Source organism: Astatotilapia calliptera, chromosome 20 (genome assembly GCF_964374335.1).
Source record: "Astatotilapia calliptera chromosome 20, fAstCal68.1, whole genome shotgun sequence".
NCBI lineage: Eukaryota > Metazoa > Chordata > Actinopteri > Cichliformes > Cichlidae > Astatotilapia > Astatotilapia calliptera.
In genome coordinates this window covers 11,249,295-11,271,010 of record NC_137441.1, presented here as the reverse complement: position 1 = coordinate 11,271,010, position 21,716 = coordinate 11,249,295, and the positions used below count along the sequence as shown (strand labels likewise).

Below are 21,716 nucleotides of genomic sequence, written 5' to 3'. Positions count from 1 at the left end.
TATTGTAAGCAACAGAAACTACGAGAGGCATTTTATTCTGCATTATGCAACAATCAACCCTCAAAGCTACAATAAAGGAATTTGTATTCATGTAGCACATTCAGGATGAGTAATGATTTATTTTTTAAAGAGCAAATTTCACCGCTTCGAAAGTGTGACTACCTTTTGAGCTTTAACCTGTTCAATCAATCATTTTTCCTGACACAGCAACATTCGGCCATAATCGAATGAATTTAAGTGGAATTTAACTGGAATCCAGCCTTCAACAGGCAGGTTATTGTAACCAACAAGATTACAGTTTGCAAGGAATTTGTGAATTGAATGATCGTTTTTTTCTGTTCGCATTATTTATATACTAGGATTGCATTCATTACATGTATTGATGTCAACCCTTTGTATTATGTGTCCCACATTTTCTTTCCAAGATTGAAAGCATTTGGAATTTTACATTTACTCCCTCAAATGTTTTTTCAGGTCAGATTAAACCACCCAAAGAGTACATGGAAGTTTATAAAACTTCAACAAAAACAAATATTTGCAGGGTATTTAGTGTCCAAGTAATATATTTCATATATTTCAAATACAATTCATAAGGTTAACATACGTACAGAGCACCATAAATGCTTAGTTTATGACTCTTTTGCCTAATATTGATCTGCATATGGTAAACAACCTGCTTTTTGGAGGTTTGCAAAAGAAAAACTGGTTTAGAGAGAAGCTGACTAGTAAAAGAGGGTAAACTGGCTTGGTTTAGAGGGGTGGATGAACTAAGGGGCTAAACCAAGTTCTAGTACAAGATTGTTTTAAACTTCTAATTATTGAAAGCTGCTCTATTACAGCCCAGGAATACAATTAAGGAGCTAGAAATAAGCCTAATAAGCCCCCTTTAAGTATTTAGGTATCAACTGGAACCCTTTTTGATGTTTAGAGATCTTTTTCATAGATCTATGTACAAACATGTTTTTCGTAGGATAAAAATGCCTTTCTGCCACGGTAAATGCTGACTGGATCAAATTAGGTAAATTCAAAAATACTTTAAAAGTATTTAGTCACGAGCAGTTTGAGTCTATTTTTTAAAGCAGATAAGCAAAATGAGCAGATTGTTTTGCTAGCCGAGAGGGAGAATGGCTGGATATACTCTCACTTGGGAGGAATGTTGACATGCCTCGGCACAATGCTTAACAGCAGGTCACTGACCTAATTGGGTTTGTTTAGGGTGAGTCTATTGTTTAACACCAGATTTCTGAATTGTTTGGCAGCCATAATGTCCGCTGATAAACCACAGAGGGGATAACATAACCTCATACTGTTGTGGCTGGGGACGAAGAAAGTACAGCAGCGATCACCATAAATCTCTGGGGTTATCTAACAGTTCCGACAGCGGTGGTGGTAAAAAGAGGGGGGGGGAAGAAAGAGGGGAAATCATTCATCACTTGCGCTCTATACAATGGTATAGAGAGTCATTTACGCCTGACCATCTTCTTTCCTTTTAGCAGCTCAGTGCAGCCTGATCACAGTCCATCATGTGAGTAAAAGCCTTACAAATCCAATCCTGGCACATTTATTCCCTGAGCTGACAGCTAATACAGCTACCCATGTGTGGAATGGATCCCGTGAACCTATTAAACTCTTCTGAAATACAGCAGACTATGTAATTCCAGAATTACATACAGTGGGTGGATAAAAATAAAAGTAACCCCTTACAATGTATTGCAACCCAGCAGCACTGCCACCACATCTCTGACTCCATTGAAAGTAAGCATTAAAAAAAAAAAACAAAGAAAGAGTAGGTGGTTCACAAAAAATGTAAAACTGTTACTCCTATGCAGTTTTTGACTAACTGCACCTCCTGATCACAAACATCTACAAGTTACCACTCTCTAGTCTCAGTATAGTCAATTCTGTTGCAACATTCCCGATCAGTCGACCTGTCAAACTACAGACAAAAACACATAACGAGTCACTTCAAAGCTATGTATTTCAAGTGCATATGCCGTCTCTCTATGTCTCTCCCAAAACTACTGTGAGGCCCCGAGGTGCAGGAGACAGCAGCAGATTCTAACTGGTGATACACGCTCCATCAAAGGATCGCGGCAACACCCTGATGTGCTCTGGCGGGCCTCTTGGCAGATCTGACGTGCCCTCACACACCTCCTTCTGACACCAAAGGCCGTTTCTCCTATCTGTTCTACACCAGAGTACAGTAACTACCTGCCCATTTTTGATGGACATACTCCACCTTGAAGGACCATAACCTCCATGATATTATTTCATGTTTTAGTACATTAAGTACAGCACAAATTGTCTGCACTTTATATGACTGCCAAGTGTAGCGTAAGTTCTTAGATTGAGTTCTTGCCTTCCAGGCAGCCACCTGTTTCAGCTCATTTCAGTCCATTTGAAAATCGACTTGTAGAGGTCTAAACCTGGCTTGTGAAAGGTAATCCATCAGAGTGAGCATTTAAATACACTTCAGTTTTACCCAAGAATGCAGCTGCATGTAGGGACGTTTTTTTGTTTTTCTATTTTTTAAGGATGTTGTCTCCAGATTAATGAGCTTAGCTTGTGTAAACACCAACAGTAACTATACATTGACACTTAAAAAAAAGTTTAGTTTGTGCCTTAAAAGAAAAGAAAAGAAGTCCCACAGCAGTCTAAGCCTATAGCAGCATAGCTAAGGGATGGTTCAGGGTCACCTGATGTAGCCCAAACTACAAACTTTATCTAAAAGGAAAGTTATGAGTCTAAACTTAAAACTGGAGGGACTGTCTGTCGAATCCAAACTGGAGCTGTTTCTACAGTAGAGAGGCCTAATATCTGAAGGCTCTACCACCCATTCTACTTTCAAACACTCTAGAAACCACAAATAAGCCTTCAGTCTTTGAACAAAGACATCTGAGGTCTTCAAGATATGAGAGGGCATGATCATTCAAGACTTTGTATGCGAGGAGATGAATTTTAAATTCAATTCTGTTTTTACCAAGGAGATGATCTCTTTCCAGTCCTGATGATCTGACAACCTGATAATAATAAATCATAAGAGTCCAGCCTAGAAAGTGGTCAGAATACAATATGGTTTAAAGGCATTTGTTCAAGTAATGGACAAACGTAGCTGATGGTAGCATGAGAGGAAAAGCAAAATGAAATCCAAAGTCATTATAATTCATCCTAAGGGGGATATAAATATAATGCACAAAACGATTTTGAAACATTTCATTCAGACCCACAAACTGTGACATTACTTGGAAAGTCAGAGGATCACAAAGGTTGTTAGGATGCATCATTAGGGGACAATGGGTGTCTGTAAAAATGTCTTGCCAGCTCTTCTAAAAGCTGCGCAGACATTTCAGTCACTGTAATGCCTATGGCTAAACTTCCTGCAAGTCTTATAACAGTTACTGCAGAAATAAAACACTTTGTAAATTAGTCATGTAAAATCTATAAAATCTCTCAGCAGTGCTTTATTAAAGCTGTCAGTAGGCATGTTAAAATTAATAACATTTTTAGTATTTCTAGTGTTTTTTTTCCCTGCCAAACATAAGAGCAGTAAATGAAAGGTTAGCACAGAAGTGCTGGCTCTAGAGGAAGAGTGACAGACAGGAGATTTACACCCGGAGACAAGGCAAAGAAGAAACAGACATGCTGGCTCACCTCCACAGTGTGCCAGTCCGTAAAGGACGTAGCCCTTATGACAATGACATTGGAAACTTCCGGCAGAGTTGACACAAAAGTGGTCACAGGCACGGTCAAAAGAGCATTCGTCAATATCTGTGTAGATAGAAAGACATGCTGTTATAAACTTTTCAAACAGTTCAACAAATTACACACAAAAAGCCTCCAATAATAATGGGATCTGTCCTCGTTTCATCTTCTGTATTGTATTTCTTGGTTGTCAAGAATTGCAATGGGTCAGAAAATATGTCACAAAAAAAAGTATTTTCCAAGAAAGGCGTCTTCTGTTTGGTGCATGGTATAGCGCTTGACCTCCTGCAGTCATGCAGTTTTCCATTTCGATGCACTGAAATGAAATTGTCCAAGTTGTTTTGAAATAACAAGTGGCCACAGCAGGAGACAAAAGAAAGCCCACTCTTTACCTGATAATAGGAGCCTTTGGGTTGGTTTTTCCACGCTAACGTTGGACCTTGGGAACACTTTCCTTCTCTTTCATCTTAAGCATGCTAAATGAGCCAGAGTCGGTACAAGTCCTAGAATTTGACTTGTCAGTCTGTTACTTGGACAACACGTAAATGTGCGTTTAAACATCCACATTTTTTGCTATAGCACGTAGATATACATGTCACAGTACGAGTGCAGATAAGAAGACGTGGATTTTCAGTTTCTCTGGTTTTCTCACCTTGTCAGCTTCACTTGCAAATCTACATCAAATCAGCTCCTTCCTGCCTGTCTCTGTCTCTCTTACACATGGATCCTGATAAGTTGCTTAAATGTCATGGGCTCAAAGACCATAAGGACAGACACATGAAGCTACAGGAGACTGCTGACATTTGGTTTTATTGTGATCAAGGCTCCCCTTAATGTCAGTAATGATCTCTGTCAAGCCCAGACAGCAAATGCTGGTGGAAAATGGGGATGTGCTACAACTTTGCTGGATCAACTTGGCAAATAAAACAAAGGTTTCTCAGGACTTTCCCAGGAATATCATGCTTTCATCAGCTACATCTGAACCTCCTCTGGGTTATGAGGAAGCACACGCTGCCATTAAACGGAGGTCACAGGTATTTCACAGCAATTAAGTATGTTTGGTTAAATGATATGCTGGCTTAAAGAACGCAGGAAGACAGACTGATAAATATCTGCTCAAATCTTGCATGGTTTTTGAAAAAATAAAAATAAAACATTGACATTTGCGCACTGGGCATAATCCAAACTAGACAGATAAACCATATGAGGATCACTGAGGTTAATATTTGGCAGGCATGTTGTAAGAGCAACCAAAAGATAAAAATGTTCTGAGATTAATAGCTTATTAAGATATCAGTTTACAAAGCTGTACACAAGCTTTGAAGGAAACGTACAAGCTGATGTTTTAAAGCTGGAAAAACACCAAAATGTATAATTGGTGCAGCTTATCTTTTACAAAATAAATCTTCTAGAACATAATTTTTTTTTTTACCACAAACCAAGTATTAAAAAAAAAAATGACAACAAGCTCATACAGTTCTTGCCATTTGTCTCCTGCGGAGGCCTCTGGAGATTCATAAAAGCAATGATAGATGAGTGAAGCGTGGGTTGGCACACGCTGGAAGAGGCATTGCAAAAGTGATTGTTTTTGGAGTGTTAAGGATAAACTCGACTCAAGCGCACTTTTAAATAAAAAGTCTAAAACCCTCTAGGAGTTAGGCGTGGTGACTGAGTTTATCCTTAAAATATGCTGCAACCAGTGACGCCAGAAGTCAATCTGCAACTTATCATTACACCGTTTTGTGTGATATCATGCTACAGAGCATAAGTGTTAAGACATCTGGGACTCCCACAACCCTTATTTACAAGACAGTTAAGGTGAAGTATGCAGTGGGAGGGCAAAGACGACATCATGAGGTGATGTACGTGCAGGGGGATAGCAGTCACACTGAATGCAGATGAGAATCGCAACTCAGAGCTCCTGTCACTAACTTCCTTTATGCAGTCTCACATCACTTTAACCTTGAACCTTACTCAAAATAAAACGGCAAATGAGATCGACTGCAATGAAAACACTGGCAACTATTGTTTATCCAGGACAGATAAGGCCTCCATCACTGATGTTCCCTCTGGAGAAAACACAAGGTCTGATGAACATCTGAGTGCCCTCATGTGGATCACGAGTGAGAAGAGGAGGAGGAGGAGGAGATGATTCTGGAGGGTGTTGTGGGTGGTGGAATGCTGACAGGGGCTCAGCAGACATGCCCCATCCTGACTTAGGGACCACGGTCCACTGAAAGCAGGGAAACACCACGACTGTTTAAACCAAGATAAACCAAGAGTTCAGTTTACACATCTCAACACCTCACGGTGACTGCAAATGTCTAAGAGTAACTGATACCAGAGAACACAGTGACACGCAACGAAGCACCAGCAACTATTAGCAAAACCAGGAGAAGGATGGCTGTAAATTTACTGCAGGTGCACCTAATCTTCTTAGTCTTTCACTTCAGGATTTATACTCTATATGCACTTTAGTGAGCTCGATGATAGGATTACTCCTGGCTGTTTAGTCAAAGTAATACCTGTTAGACCCCAAGCTATGTCCAAAAAACTTAGAGACCTACTCCACATCTCGCACACAAAGGTGATGAAAACAGCACAACGTCTTCTACAGAGCTAGAGAAGTCATATTAACCTTTACAACTGACAATATGAACCTTATGACCCTTGTAAATGCATTACTGCATTATGGGAAATGTAGGATGGATTTTTTTTTGCTTTTGGAGCACACCCCACATGAAAGACTAAAATTACAGATCTGTGGACCTCAGCTGTTTTGATTTTAATCACTCTTTTTTTCCCAAATAGGTCTCTTGCGAGACAAACAAGAGTCTGGAAGTAATACTAAATAAGCAGTATGCCCCTTTAACCACACATCTACATTCCAACATGAAGGGTAAAAAAAAAAACTAAGACAAGCACAAAGGAGCTACATGAACAAAAGGGCAAATAAAGAAGATCAACTTTAACCTTTACTAAGAGGCACTCAGCTTTTATTTTGCCCCGATCCCCTTCCAAAAATGAGAAAACACGATAGGAAGGACAAGACGAGTAGCAGGCAAGTGACTCAATAGTGTGGAGTATGCAAGCATGGCAATACCTCACTCAACAGCAGGCGAGCTTTATCACAGCCCTTCTCACCAGACAAAACACACAGCGCTAAACAAGAACAACCCTGTTCCAAAGTTGACTCCCTGGCCCAAAACAGCACACGGCTGAGTAGGTTAAGGCATGGTGCCACATAAAACAAGCTGTGATTTACATTCCGACATGCACAGACCGCATTTTCTCAGTTATCTGTGTTATTCTGGCAAAATAAACTTTGCATTGTTTGGCGACAAATAATGAAAGAAAGGCATCCACCGAAAATAGATTTAAAGAGAGAAGAGAGTGGCTGCAAAGAACGGCGACAGAGAGTACGTTTTCATCAAACGCACACGATGCTTGTGTACCGTGTTAGAGTGGTGTGATTCAGTGCAGCAATTCTGAACCAATTGCATGACGTTGATGTGTACCAGGCTGAATATTGATTGACCACATCAATAAATACAAAGAAAGGAAAAATAGCATGTCATCTGTTTTTCACTTGGAGAGAGGCTGGATTTGGCTCCATTGTTGCAAGCTGTCTGTCTTTTTTCAGCGTATTTTTCTGTGGTGGCTTTATTCATCCAAGAACCAGAGATTTAAGAGTTGGAGCCCCTAATTTCCTACACCTGTGTTCAGCCATTGCAAATTCTTATTTGTTCTGTACTAGTTCTCCCAGGTCCTGCTGAGCAGCAGCTACCACTAAATATAAGGGACAAACATGCCAGAGAGGCCTGGTTTGGCTTCTCTGAAGGACAGAAATCTCCGAGCGCATATTTTTGTGGCATCGGGAGGCAACTGCTCTTTTGTCGTAGTTGTCATTTAATGCAAAAAATCTCAGTCTATGAGACAAAGAGTGTTTAGCAGAAGCTTTGGAGTAGGAGTAAGTAGAGACAGTTTGTTTATTTAAGTGGCAAATGGCAACGAAACGGGCTACGTACCTTGGCAAGTTCTCTCATTGGTTAGCAGCTTGTAGCCTTTCTTGCAGCTGCACTCAAAGCTACCCACTGTGTTTCGACACACATGATCACACCCCCCATTGTTCAGACGGCACTCGTCAATGTCTGTGAACAGAAAACCATAACGAGGAGCGGATACATCAAATCACTCATCGCAGCTGCAAATGAGAGAGCGCTGAACTTAAACCTACAGCATGCAATTTTTTTGTCACTTGGAAGTAGGAAAAACCTGAAGATGCGTTAGCACAGAGTGGCCTATTTACACACTCAGCAGACAAATAGAAACATCATCATTTATCAGTTTTCTGGGCTTATAAGAAAATACACACACACACGAACGGCTTTAAAAAAGTTCTTAAATCTGAATAGTATGTTGGAGATGTATGTAAATGAGGCAGCTTGGACTAACAGTGCAAAACAGGACAGTCATTTCTGTGGAAATAAGCTTCAGGGGTTTCCTTGCTGGTCCTCGGATAGGCTAAAAATCAGCTTGCGTGTGACTTTAATGGAGTGCAGCTCTCACACAGTAAAGCCCCGAAGCAGTAAGGCCTCTAAATCATCATTGTCCATCTCCTTCCGATTATTCTGCTCTTTATTTCTGTAGCCAATACTGAATCGATATGTCATGTGCTGATCCCTGCTTTTCATGGTGCTCTGCCTTGGCAAGTTTGGCACCAGCTCTGATTAATTCTGAATCATCATCACAAATGAGGCATCTGTCTCTTGAGGGAGTCTTCATCATCTGGTTAAAATAAATGCATGAGAGATGGAATCAAATAATCCCATCCTTGCTTCATCTTTGTCTCAACTCCTCAGAAGTGCCTGGCCCGAAGCGAGCGTCTGTCTTCTTGTGCCAGTGCTGCCTGTGTTCATTTTCCTCTTGTTTCCTCTCAAACTAAACGAATACAAGCCAATGTATTTTTATTAGAGTTGTTAGTCTAACACTGTAAGCACACTGACACACTGCTATCCTGCTTTTGTTCACCTACATCCAATGTTTGTTTTCCCCAAGTCTCGATAATTCCACATAACATTCGGAGAGGATTAGAGATTGCACGAAGAAAAAACCACACACACACACACAAAAAAACAAAACAAAAAAAAAAACAGCAAAATTATGCAGGTTGCTTGAGTTGAGGATGCTCTGCCAACACTCACAAAGATGGCAGTGCAGAAGAAAACTGTCGGGAAAGCTGGTGCCATGACAAAATATTTCTTAAAATATGTTGTTGAAAAGCAGAAGGTAGTGATAGATCTGTGACACCTGTATGGATACAGACAAAATAACTTGTAGTTGCAAAAGAAAATGTGGTTTCTGCAGAAAATCTAACTGGCAAGTTACAAGGGGTTCTAACTTGGGTAGGAGTGAATAACTATTTAATCATTCCTGTTGGCTGCATGTGGAGAGAGAAGCTGGAAAAATGACAAGCAGGAGAATAATTTAGTGAGAGCTGGACAGGTGCAGCTTGAATGCTGCCTGCATCCATGGGCGATGGGTGGGAATACCTTTGCAAGTCTTGCGGTCTGGCTGCAGAGTGAAGCCAACAGGACAGCTGCAGCGGACTCCTGTCACTGAATCATGACATGTGCTATCACAGCCGCCATTGTTCACTGCACAGGTCTCTGCAGGGAAACACGCATTCAGTTAGATAAACCCCACAGAAAATACAAAGTAGATTCAGTTGTGACCTACTTATTTCTTCCAATTGAAACAGCAGACATGCATACTGGTGCAACTGCAAAAACTACAAGAAACACCATTATATACACCATTACTTTTGTGAACAGGCCAAGAGCAGCATGCTGATCAAGTGTTGAGTGGTAGAGAGGAAAAAAAGAGAGTAAAGATAGAAACAGTAATGAATGCAGCCAATGAAAGAGATTACCAGTCAGAGAAACAAAGAGTTTGTCAATAATGAAAGGAGACAAGTCATTAGGAAATATAGCTAACACAGCCAAACATGGGAACTTCACTTGTTGTGTCTGTCTGTGCATGTGTGAGGTATGTGAGAAGGTTTGTTTCTCTTTGGTAAAAGCAAATTATGACCTCCAAAAATCCTTTTGTACTGTAGGAAATGTCTCCCCTCCATTATAAAGGGAGAATTTTCATTTGCAGACACATGTGGACGAAACCACCAGTTCCTTCCTGGTTTTGACAAAACCTTCCAGGCATTTTGGGGATAAAAAAGCAATTTCAGCTCCCCGGTCCCTATGTTGGCTAGGCTGATTTGAAAAAGGCAGGTAGTCAGTAAGGACAGGATAGCTGAGGTCTTTTCTCTAGACAGTGACAAATTTCACACAGACTTTAATTTTAAGTAACCGTACAAGACAGAGTCGCTCTAACATCCAAGATCAGTGGATGCCTACTACTTTTGGCATCTTTATAGATGGGCTCACACACTTCAGAACAACAACAAAAAAATAATAAAACAACAGCTATCACTTTAACTTTCTGTAAAGAAACCAGTCATGTACACATCTCATCACTTCTTTTTAATGGGCAGTGGGATGTTGGCTGGCAGCCCAGCACAGCTGGAATAGTCTAGGACTTCACGCTGGTAAGACGATGGCAGCTAACACACGCCACTAAAAAGGGAATGTAGCTGTTATTTCTTATTTTGTTAAATGAAGAACAAGCAACCCTTTGGGAAACACTTACCCTTGTCAGTTCTAAAATTAAAAAACTCCCTCAATATAAACTGCAACAGCCATAATCAAACTTCTCTCAAATTAAAATCTCAGTTAGAGACTAGAATGATGCATCAAAGCAAAACAGGTGCTAAAAGTGATGTAATTTAGTGTTTTACAGCCGTTTCTTGGAAAAAACACACAACACACAAGTGAATGCCATCGCTCAAGGCTAGACACGCTGTATCAATATACTAGGACAAGCTTGGAATAAATGTCAGTTCAGATGAAGCCATAAAAACAAGGTTTAAAAAAAAATAAGAATTTTGACATTGAAATGACTAGGTCTAAATGCTAAACACCATTATAAAGGATGGTTGACATTTAGCTATACTTGTGACTCATTATATAAACCTGACTATATATAGTCTATTCTTCAGCCTGCTTGCTGGCTTCAACATCTGCCTGTTGCTGTACTGTATGCTGACATGAAGTCTGCTACAGGGTTTCTTGGATGACAAATAATTTTGCTATAATCCTTGTCAAGTAAGCCCTCTACCCAATACAAAACCCTACATGTGTTTTTGTCATAGTTTTTGGAGCGGAGTCGTGTAAAAGATGAAAATGTAACCAATAAAACTCACCACTGCTCACTTCAGTACATTCTGCAACATAATAACGTCTGCTAAAAATACCAAACTTTGATTAGTATTTGCTTTTCCTATGTAAATGACATTACTGAATCACATTTAAGATTTAATTTAATTCAATTTATAGAGCACCAAATCCTAACATTAGTCATCTCAGATCACTTTACAAGAAATCTTTCAATATTTTACACATTAACCATTCAGCAAGCACTTGGTGAGACCAGGAAAAAGAAGCCATCTGCCAAGGTAAATAAATGTTTATACAGTAGTACTGAGGTCTAATAGGGTTAGACTTTTATAAAAAAATTAGCCCTTTGGCAGATTTTGACTTATTGACATACCATTTTGTCCATTATTACATCGTCCTATGGGTTTCCTTCTTTAGTCAGTTTTTCCAGTGGAATGCATTTCTTCTACTGTTTCCAGCCACTGATCTGTCCTCGGAGCATCACATTTTTGCCAGTTTCCTGTTACGGCCCTTTTACATGCAACAGTCAAAACTTTGAGGAGAGGTATACCCTTCCTTCGATCATAGCAAGTATCGGTCAGAAACAAAAACATTACTCTGGGATTATTAAGAATATACAAATACATGCTCAAAAATGAGAAGAATGTTATCCCAGAACAGCTGTAGTTTTATGCATGACCAAAAAATAAAAAATAAAAATCCCTTTGCCTGCATCGTCTCCAACATTGTGGTGTAATTGTTTACTTTCACGTGAGCGGTAATAAAAAAACCGATTAGGCTTTTTCATCCAAATTCTCTCCATCATTTAGAAGGACTTGAAGATTGCTTTGCCAATCACTCTCTGGCAAGTCAGAGATTTTAAAGAAGACCAAGCATGTGCCTGGATCCCCTGTTCGCTTAGAAGCCATATAGAGGAATAGAAGATGCCACGGTAAACCTGTTGAACTTAACTGCTAAAACATTTAGAGGGAAAGGTACTTCTGTCGACAAGATTCAGCCTCATATTTTAATCAAAAGGCTTATAAAACAGTTTTCAGTCTCATGGGTTGGATTTTTGACTTCTTGACTATTCCACTTGTCTCAATAGTTTATCCTGGAAGAGCAGAGCCGAGCGTAGCCAATCAGGTCTGCTCCTCGACTGGCTCCCCGCTGGGATGTGCGCTTTCACCTTTATCATTTATCTTGTCTGAAAACAGAACCATTTTAAAGTATGCAGATGGCTCTGTTATCTTTAGTCCGCCCCAGGATAATGAGAGCAGCCATGATGAGTTTGTTAAAGGGTCAGACAAATCCTACCTTCAATTAGACGTATTTAAATCAAAAGAAATGATCACTGATTTAAGAAAATGTACGTACAAAAGAGATCAGGTCCATTTAGAAACAGACTGGAGAATGCATTCAGTCTTATAAAGACTGAACTTTGAAGCAAACTGTGGAGTTATGTGTTAAAACGGGCACCAGCATCCGTCATGTTTGAAGAAACTTCGATAAACTTTTGACAAAACAACAACCATTTCATGTTATCATGCTTTCACTGAGACCAAACCATCTTTTCTTGGTCTCGTGGTTTGGATATTTATCTTTAAAGAACAGAAACTCACTCAGTAAAACTGTTAAATGGTCTAACAGGCTTATTGGTGAGCCACAGCTGAACCCAGCAACCCTGGTATGGATAGATTACAGCAGCTGGCTGGTTTGATTTTACTTGATGACTTGCACCCTTTATATAGAGTTTCAGTTTCTAATTAGCAATCATTCAGAGAAGAAGAAAAAAAAAAATGGTTTTGCCATCTACCTGATGCTGTGTAAATTCTCCATTATCATTTCTTCATCTCTCTCTCTTTATGTTGAGTTACGCTTATCTGTTGCCCATCATCTTAGTTTTTTTTTTTTATTTATATACATATATATATACATATATGTGCATTCATTCGAGGATGGATGACTCACTTACTGCAGGCCAGATCTACTTAGGACTACAAATGAGGCAACGTGAACCTGAACCTAAGAACGAAATGAAAGAATTCTTATAAATCTTTATAACAATTTATTTTTCTTAAATAAGACTGAGGTGGAATTTCTTTTTGAATGCGTTTCCATTACTATGTCTTCTCTTTGTAGTCAGTAAATCAGAGCGATGCTGCCTCTGATCCTCTGCAGGAGAATGATGGCTCACGATACGATACCCCAGTCACAACCCAGACTTGCGCGTGTAACACTGTGGGTTCGCATAATTGCAAAGTGCGAGCAGAGACGGTTGGCAGACGAGACGACAAGACGCTGTCAGGACATGCCTCCAAAACGCTTAGTCAGGCGGCCATTTCACCAAACTGTAATGATCATGTGTTAAGAGAGCAAAGAAATATTTTTGACATTATGTTTTTGTGAAGAGAGGGGAGAGACGCGCACTCTGGTATGTTTGTCGGTTTGTGTGATTTGGATGCACACCAGCCACATCTACAGTGCGCTGGGCTGGGAGAGGCAATTACAGTAACAGTGGGCTGACTTTTCTAAATATCCTTCATTATAATCTGCAGGGTGTTTGCTCTGATGCTGGGCCTCTGTATTATATCTCATACAGAGAGCTTCAGCCAGTGTACACAAGCTTTTAACAGAAGCCACATGATTTTAGCTGTAGCACGTCTTCAGTTACATCAGCTTGTCATCAGACATTTATGACGACTGCAAACAAAAGACATCAAAGGATGAGGGGACAGAATTTAGCAAAACGCACAAGGCGAAGCCCGCTTTGGTGTTGATCGCTGATTGTCAGGTGGACGAACAAGCAGAAAACCATGCAGCCAGAGGAAAGTTACTCACATGGTACAGGGTTTCTCACATTAGGGGAGCGCTCTCTCAGTAAAATAAAGCCCACAATAAGAAAATAAAACTAAGGCTGTAAAAGTTCTGGCGTCTCGAGAAAGTTCTGGATTTGCAACCACAAAGTGGAACAGTAACAGAGAAAATTAGGAGACAAACCTTTTAAGCAGCATGCAAAAATATGTTTCTGGCTGCGTATGTCTCCATTTCAAGAAAAGAAAGAACCCTGAAACTGGGACACAAATATCTTAATATAGGTCAGACTGTTATACTGGAGAGTGTGAGGAACTCTGTGTTCGTGTACATACAACAGCAACAACTAGTAACTTAAAACACTACCGGTTTGCTTCTTACCTTGAACGGGCTCCTACTCCTCTGAGAACAAGCCTTCTCCCTCAGTTTCTTACATGGTGTAATTAAATCGTAAATCTCTTTGATGTATCAAGGTTTGATATGTCTTCACAGATTTATGAGTTTATTTTTCCTGGCATCCTTGCCTGCATTTGTATTAAAACACAGCTCGTCCCGAAAATTGGGATGAATTGCATTAGTGATATTATCAAGGTACAATACCGATTGCCTGCTTTCCCCTCGACACGTGTTCCATTGTTCATTTTACAGCAAATGTAGTGGAACAAATTACTTTTGGCCACAACGTAGAAAAAGAAACACTGCAATTGATCATTTTCAGCAATTTTAGATACAAGTTTACATGTGTATGAAAAATCAAGTTGGGGAGTGTTCTGTGTTTTATCTTTTGTATGAAGCAGTGCTGAATCACGGACACGTTATTGGCTCCCTTACCAGAGCTAATAGGCCGTGGTGATGGAGTTCGGGAACACCAAAGCTGAGTGTTTGGAAAAATTGCAAGCTTAATTTCACTCACATTAAAATACAAATAAAGACAAAGTCTTTGGTCTGTGCTCTTGATGTTTTGGAGTTTTAAAAAAAGACTACTTGCATTTGTGCTGGTACAGTACTGTGAACGAATAAATAGTTCACTCTTTCTGAAGGCCTTTCAAAGTTTGCCTTTGGAGATTGACTGCTTTTGAACTCATACTCACTCCAGTTCTTGTACCTAACCATTTTCAGAGGAATTTTTATTTTTATTTTTGGCTGTTTGTTAGGCCACTTAAACACCGACCTATGAATTATTCAAGAATAAAAAGGCAAGCGATCAAAGGAATAAACCAGTGTTGTGTCTACACATCACAGAAAAATTAGCGAAGACACAATTTTACATTGTATTTTCATTTATTATTAGGCTGCTATTGCTTATTATTCCTAGCAGCCTGTCACAAAAACATACAATTTGCCTTTTTTTTTTTTAAAATGCCACAGATAACTTAGTTTGACAGGTGTAAAATAGTATTTTTGCACCAACGGGGGGATTATCAAACACCTATACCCAAGATGCAGTTGGCACTTCAGCTGATCCTTCTACTGTTCACTGACGTCTCATCAAAAATGGTTTCAGTGGAAGGCTAACTGTCAAGAAGCCATTCGTAAGGAAGGCAAAAAGGGAGAAAGGCTGACTGTATGTCCAATTAGGTACACAAATAGTATTTTTGCCACCCCCCCAGAAAGAGATACAACAGCGCGTTGCAGCCATCTTTAAAACAGGGTGGTTGCAGCTGTGTTACCTTGCAACATTGTCATCTGTCTTAATTTTTCAGCCTGTCATTGATCCCAAACACACTGCCAGTGCAGTAAAAGCATACTGGGAGAGGGGGGGGGGAAACCCACAGGTGAATACAATCAATTATGGATTGGCCTCTCTAGAGGCCGGACCTCAACATTATGGGATCATCTTCACAGAAAACTGAGCAAAAGGCAGCCAACATCCATAGAAACGCTTTGAACATCTTTAACGAAGCCTGGAAAATTATCCTTAAAGACTACTTAAAGAAATTAAAGATGGCTTGCTTCAGAGAATAAATGTGATCATACCAAATATTGCCTTTCAGGCTTGTTAGAATTCCCCAAACTCTGTACTCTAGACTTTAAGTTACTGATTATATGGAAAAAAATTGTCCCCATGTGTGATTTATCATCATATACTATATAATTAGGTTAGATATAATTAGATGGTTAACATTTCATCGAGAATGCTGCTTCATGGAGAATGTTTTGCTTCACCCAAAAGCAGCATTATATGGGTTTTCATTTTGGCATAAAAAGGAAATAGAAAATCTGCCGGTTATTAACTTCTTAATGAAACCATTTGAGAATTACCGAGGGGAAATTTCCCGATTGTAGCGCCTCATAATTTATAAGCATATCAGTTGTTGGAAGCATCAGATAAATATAGCAGAGCAAAAGCTACAATACTGGAAGGTGGCAAATATTAACCACCTTTCTGTATCTCTATAATTTTGTATCTTGCTCGTACTGCTGGTCAGTGGCTCCCTGTTTGCAGCTGTGTTTTGAAAAGGAGTGGTTTGACACAGGCAGTGGGTGTTATTGAGAGGGCATTCACAGAAAGGAGAGGAAGGTGATTAGGTCAAGGGTCAAAGGGACGATGTGGTAAGGGGAAGGGCCTGATCAGTGTCTTCTAGGTTAGCCTCCACTATTCACCACACCTACATACCCCCAGAGAGAGAGGAGTCAGAGGAGCACATATTTACCATTAGGGAACAGCTGTGGGGCTGCCTGGGACTGGACACTCCTCTCCCCTGCATGCACGTACACACACGCATGCACACACACACACATTGTTAAAACACCACTTTAGTTCTATGTACATTTAAACCACAAAGGATTTGTGTCTTACACCAAGCAGTTCTCACTCCTGACTCGTCACATACTGACACTTTGTTAAGACCCATTAATGTCACATTTTAATGCACCGAGTGTCATTCTGTCATTTTTTAATACAGAGGGTAATCTGAAAGATTTCGATAGGTTCCTCACCTTCTTATGTCTGGTTTAGGCTACATCGTATCAACTGTATTATGGCCCAAACTGTACAGAAGATCATTTTATCCTGAAAAATGTGTCTTAAATCTCCATGACTGTTGAGTTATTTCTGTAATATGAGCACAAATCTACACCAGTCATTGAAAAACTAAATATAATGAAGCAAAAGAGGAATTAGGTTGGTGGTGTAGCAAAGTGGAACTGCCAAATGGTGTAACACCATAGACAAGCCAGTGTCATTAATGTCACTTTTTATTTTTTTACATTCCTTCCCCCAAAATAGCAAGCATATGCCCTGCTCCCTAATGACATCACAAATGTTGTGGAAAAACTGCAAGCATGACTGATCACGGAACAGTACCTAGTCTGTTGTGTCTCTCAGTCACACAAAAAAATATATATTTTATGACTATAATTGCAAAATCTGATGAGTGGCCAGACAAAAACACTGTCTTGTCTGAAACTGGTCTGAAGTAGACGCCATTAAACTGTAGGCAAATGTGCTCTGTTGGCATTGTTACTGTCGCAGAATGAAAAACTGATGTAACCAAGAAGCAGAGATGCTTTTTGCAGACAGGAAAAGTTTGCCTTTGAACTTTTGGCAATTTTGCAAAACACTGTATTTTAACCTTTAATCACCAACCATCATCTTTTCCTAACCTTGGTTAGTTAACCCTAACCCATAAGCCAAGTTTATTGCCCTATCATTGCCAAGAAGCTACAGGGGGAAAATAAATCAAATCAAATTATAACAAATTTATTTAAAAAAAACAAAATGGCCCATAGACTGTACATAAATGATGGATGTATCCAGACTGAAGTATCCGTTCTGCTTTGGAAGACTCCGCTTGGGCATTTCAGTCTCCATCACCATAAACTCATCAGGAAAAACTCTACTCAGGTCATAAATGAATTTTGACAAGGATGATGTTTATTTATTTGGACATTTCTGCAATCAAATGAGTCGCCCCCTGCTGGTGATTAGAAACAGTAGACTTATGGCACTTTGTCACTGGCTTCAATTTATGCCCTTTAAAATGTGACCAAAATGGGTCCTGAAAAATCATCATTATTTGACGAGTTGCCAGCAGCAGTGAGCTGGCTATGCAAAATGAGAACTAATTTGATGCTCTGCACCTTATTCCCAGCATCATGGTAACTCTGTTTCCCAATCCATTCTTACTGGAAAATAAATACTGTGTGAAGACAGCCTAACACCTTTAATGGGAAATGTGTTTGTTTCTTTCTTTATTTCTTCTTTTACAGAGGGATGGGGGAGGGGAACACCCTGAAGACATGGCCTTTACCACCATTCTCCTGCTGCACAGTTAATGGAGGGGATTGTTTTTACCTTGATAAAGATGGGCATATTTTATTAATGGCATGGAACACAATCTTGTGTATTTGAAAGCAGACACAGTGGAAAAGTCAACTGAGAGCTGGATGTTTTGGTATTTATTTTTTTATTTTTTTTATTTTTTATTTTTATTTTTTTAAACGTAGGTCATGAAAACCGTTACTGAATAAATGCTTTTCATTTTTCAGGTTTGACACACTGTTGCCTCAGCACACATTGAGCTTAGCCTGATAGTTGGCACAGCCACAAACGGCACAACTTGTTTCTGATCTCCGCAGCATGTCGGAAAAATGCTACAAGGCCACTTTTTCAGGTCATCCAACTATCGCTGGGTAGTAGGAGGCTGAGGTATGTTCACATTATCCCATTTACCGAGTGACAGGTTGTGCTCACACGTTATATATTTCCAGAAGGCTTCAGAACACTCACCAACTCATACAGAAACCAGTTCAGTGAAATGAATAACGAGAATTAATGAAAAGCATCATGGAGTAGGGAATAAGGTGGATTGCATGGATGATAAGGAACTGCCTCTCTTGCATTAAACAAATCATTAATGTTCATTTATGCTGGAAGGTGATAATGACATTAGAGAATGACATTATGCTGTTGCAAAAGAAAACAGGCGCTCGCTGGTAACAAATGAACAAACAGATTAATCATTTCCAAATCCTGTCAACAAACTGATAATGAAAGTTCTTGCTCTAAATTAAAGGGTGACATTTCAAGGCAAAAGTGTTACCTTGCAACATGCACTCATGCAAATACATATTCCACATAGCGCAAAGAAAAGGCAGCAGGATCGTTTGTGTGTGAGATGAGGCTTTTGCTAGTTAGTATGAGCACTGTGAGCCTTGACAGACAGACAGCGAGTGGTGGTTAGTGCCGCAAGCTGAAAGTCAGGGACAGCCAGATTCATTTCTGCACTTTATAGGGTCTTTTATGGTCAGATCATTTCAGAATTAATGTTGTTAGGCTGTTAAGTCAAGTCTCTAAACACTGTCAGTGGCCTAGCCATTTAATTTATGTGGTGCCAATAAAAATAATTTCAGAAAGCATTACTGTCCTTTTGTTTTCATCTCCTCTGTAATTTATGTCAAATTATGACTTTTAATTGACTGGCTTTTACTTCAACAAACTGCTCCAGCAAAACTTGCTCAGCGAATGCCATTTCTACAGTCGTCTGAGTGTATATTTAGCTTCAACTTCACACTCAACTACAGGCACACATTTTAGTATGCAGTCCATGCACACTCACCCATGATATAGCTAGGGTGGAGGACTGGGTGCACATTGCCGAATAGAAAATGGCTGTCTGAGACTAAAATTGCAGGAAGATTTCTGACTCTTATCCCTGCATGAATTATTTTAAATCACTCACGCACACCCCTGTAATTAAAGCAGGTATTCTCTGAATTGGTCACTCTAGAGTCCACAGCCCTTTTAAGGTGCCAGATGAAGAAGTAGATGTTAGATGCACAAGTCAAACTGTAACACTGTAAAGCATGCAGACTTCACACCTAGAGCCATGGTTCCACCAATGTGTCCCAATCCCAACATGCAGCATCCAGAAACAGTAATTCTCAGCGCACAGAGGACAGGGCACAGCGAGACACGTCTGAATACACCGCAGACCACCCGAAATGAGAGCAATGTGTTTATGTTATGGGCATGTGCCTGAATACTGCATGTGTTTACATGCATGTGATGCATGCATGCAGGATATGTACTGTATGTTTGTGTGGTTGTTTGTATAGCTTTCACTTTGTATTATAAAATGCATCTCTCAACTCTCTTTGTGTGCGTGCGTGTGTCTTACGTAGTGTGGACAACTCTTCAGATGATTGAACTCCTGAGCATGTCTGCATCTGACTGCGATTTGTGGATGTTTATGATTTGCTGTGCTAACATCATGAATGCTTCCACATGATGGCCGCTCCTTTCCGATACCTGGACTTCACTTGATACAAAGACCGTGAAGAAAACGGGTTTTCTAGAACTGTTGTGAAAAATCTGACTTTAAGGAGCGTGTGTTAGTGTATGTGTGAGTGAGAGGGGATGTGTGCCACCCGTCAGCCTTCCTGATACAAACATTTTCAGCTAGAGCATCATCAGAGGTGAGAACAGAGGGATAAAGAACAAACACTTCCAAAATAGAAAGGCATATGGTGCATTATTACAAAATGCATCACTAAGCACAGGGAGGGAGATTCATCACAAAAATGAATGAAAATGTGCAGAACTCGTATGAAACACCCGGGAAAATAGACTAAAGAGTGAAGGTAAAGCATACTGAAAGAGCCCACCTGCCTAACAACAAAGCCACTGACAAGGCAAAAGCTGCTTTGCAATAATTTACTTTGCTGTTGCTTTTGGATAAAGTATGAGGAGACTAAATCAATCAATAGTGAGGCTAAACAGGCGTGTATTTTCACGTTGTGCTGTTTCTATGGATACCCTCTACTGTCTATAAATCATTTACTATTGCTGAATGCGTTGGCTGAAAGGGTATTATCGCTGCATGTCATGCAGACATGGAAAAACACAATAAACCCAGTGGGCCCTTTTTTCTGACTTTAAGAACAATGATGTTAAAAACAATACAATATTGTAATATTAATTTAGAATTTAAATTGATCCACTGGCTCAAAGGCAGATTTTTTGCTTTTATACACTGAAATTTTTTTTTTTTGAAAATTCTGTTTAAAAGCAGAGCTGTATTTATTGCGTTTTGTTTTCACTGGAGGGATAAAGTTATTGTATTATTCAATTTATTTATGAATCTTTCATTGTCTTAGAAACCCCCACAGAGTTACTTATAGTGCATAGCAGCAGTGCCTCATTGAATAGCTTCCAACCTTCTTGTCAATCACTCTCTCGCCTGTGGTTCACGATGCAGAGTGTTTGTTTTATTGAGGTTTTATTCTCTATTATGGAGTTTGTCAAAAGAAGCGCCCCTGTGCCCTCTCTCCACCACTGTAACTCCAGAGTCTGTGGGGGGAAATCAGAGATTTTAACTGGCTGACTGCTTCCTAATCTGGCAAACCAAATGTAAATTTCTTTCTGCCTTGAATAAGACTGGTAAAGACGTATAATTTTGTTGCGGACGACTTTGTGGCATCCTCTTGGCCTAGGACAGTACAGCAATAATGACAGGTTGGCTGACCAGACCTTGACACAGGTCTGGCTCTCATCAGGGCTGCGGTATTAAAGGAGATCCAGAAACACTGAAATGATCAGCCACTACCCAAACCAGGCTCTCAGACTTAGCAGCCACCGAAACCGAGCAATCGCCTCACCAGTCTGCTCTGCAGGCGAACCTAAACATGCTTTTCTTCATAGGAATACGCCTCATCCAAATTACTTAGGCTCCAATTACAAAAATTTGTCCTAAATGGGTTTGTAGTGTAAACAGAAACTATTAATGACACTCTGGTTAAATAGGTGGATAAAATAAAAGGTCTCTCTGCAGCAGCAGTCAGTCTCAGATTTACACCTGAACAAGTTTTTAATGTTCCATGGTTGCTGATGAAAAATCTGTGCATTTCTGCATGGCTAGGCTAGATACATGTTTACATAGACCTGCGCTTCGACTCTTCTGCAACTCACAGCTCCCATCTGATTTA

At 39.9% G+C, this 21,716-nt stretch overlaps 1 protein-coding gene across 2 annotated transcripts in view; it reads right to left on the bottom strand.

Moving 5' to 3' along the window:
- The window catches only part of scube3 (signal peptide, CUB domain, EGF-like 3), a 75,472-nt gene that overhangs the window by 8,903 nt on the left and 44,853 nt on the right, over nt 1–21,716 (bottom strand). The window contains exons 7-10 of one of the 2 annotated variants that reach the window (XM_080295493.1): nt 16,442–16,489; nt 9,255–9,371; nt 7,731–7,853; nt 3,652–3,768 (exon numbers count right to left, since the gene is read on the bottom strand). In XM_080295493.1, the coding sequence (XP_080151619.1) occupies nt 3,652–3,768; nt 7,731–7,853; nt 9,255–9,371; nt 16,442–16,489 (405 nt within the window). The remainder of the gene's footprint in view (nt 1–3,651; nt 3,769–7,730; nt 7,854–9,254; nt 9,372–16,441; nt 16,490–21,716) is intronic. The other variant, XM_080295494.1, reaches the window with a different exon arrangement.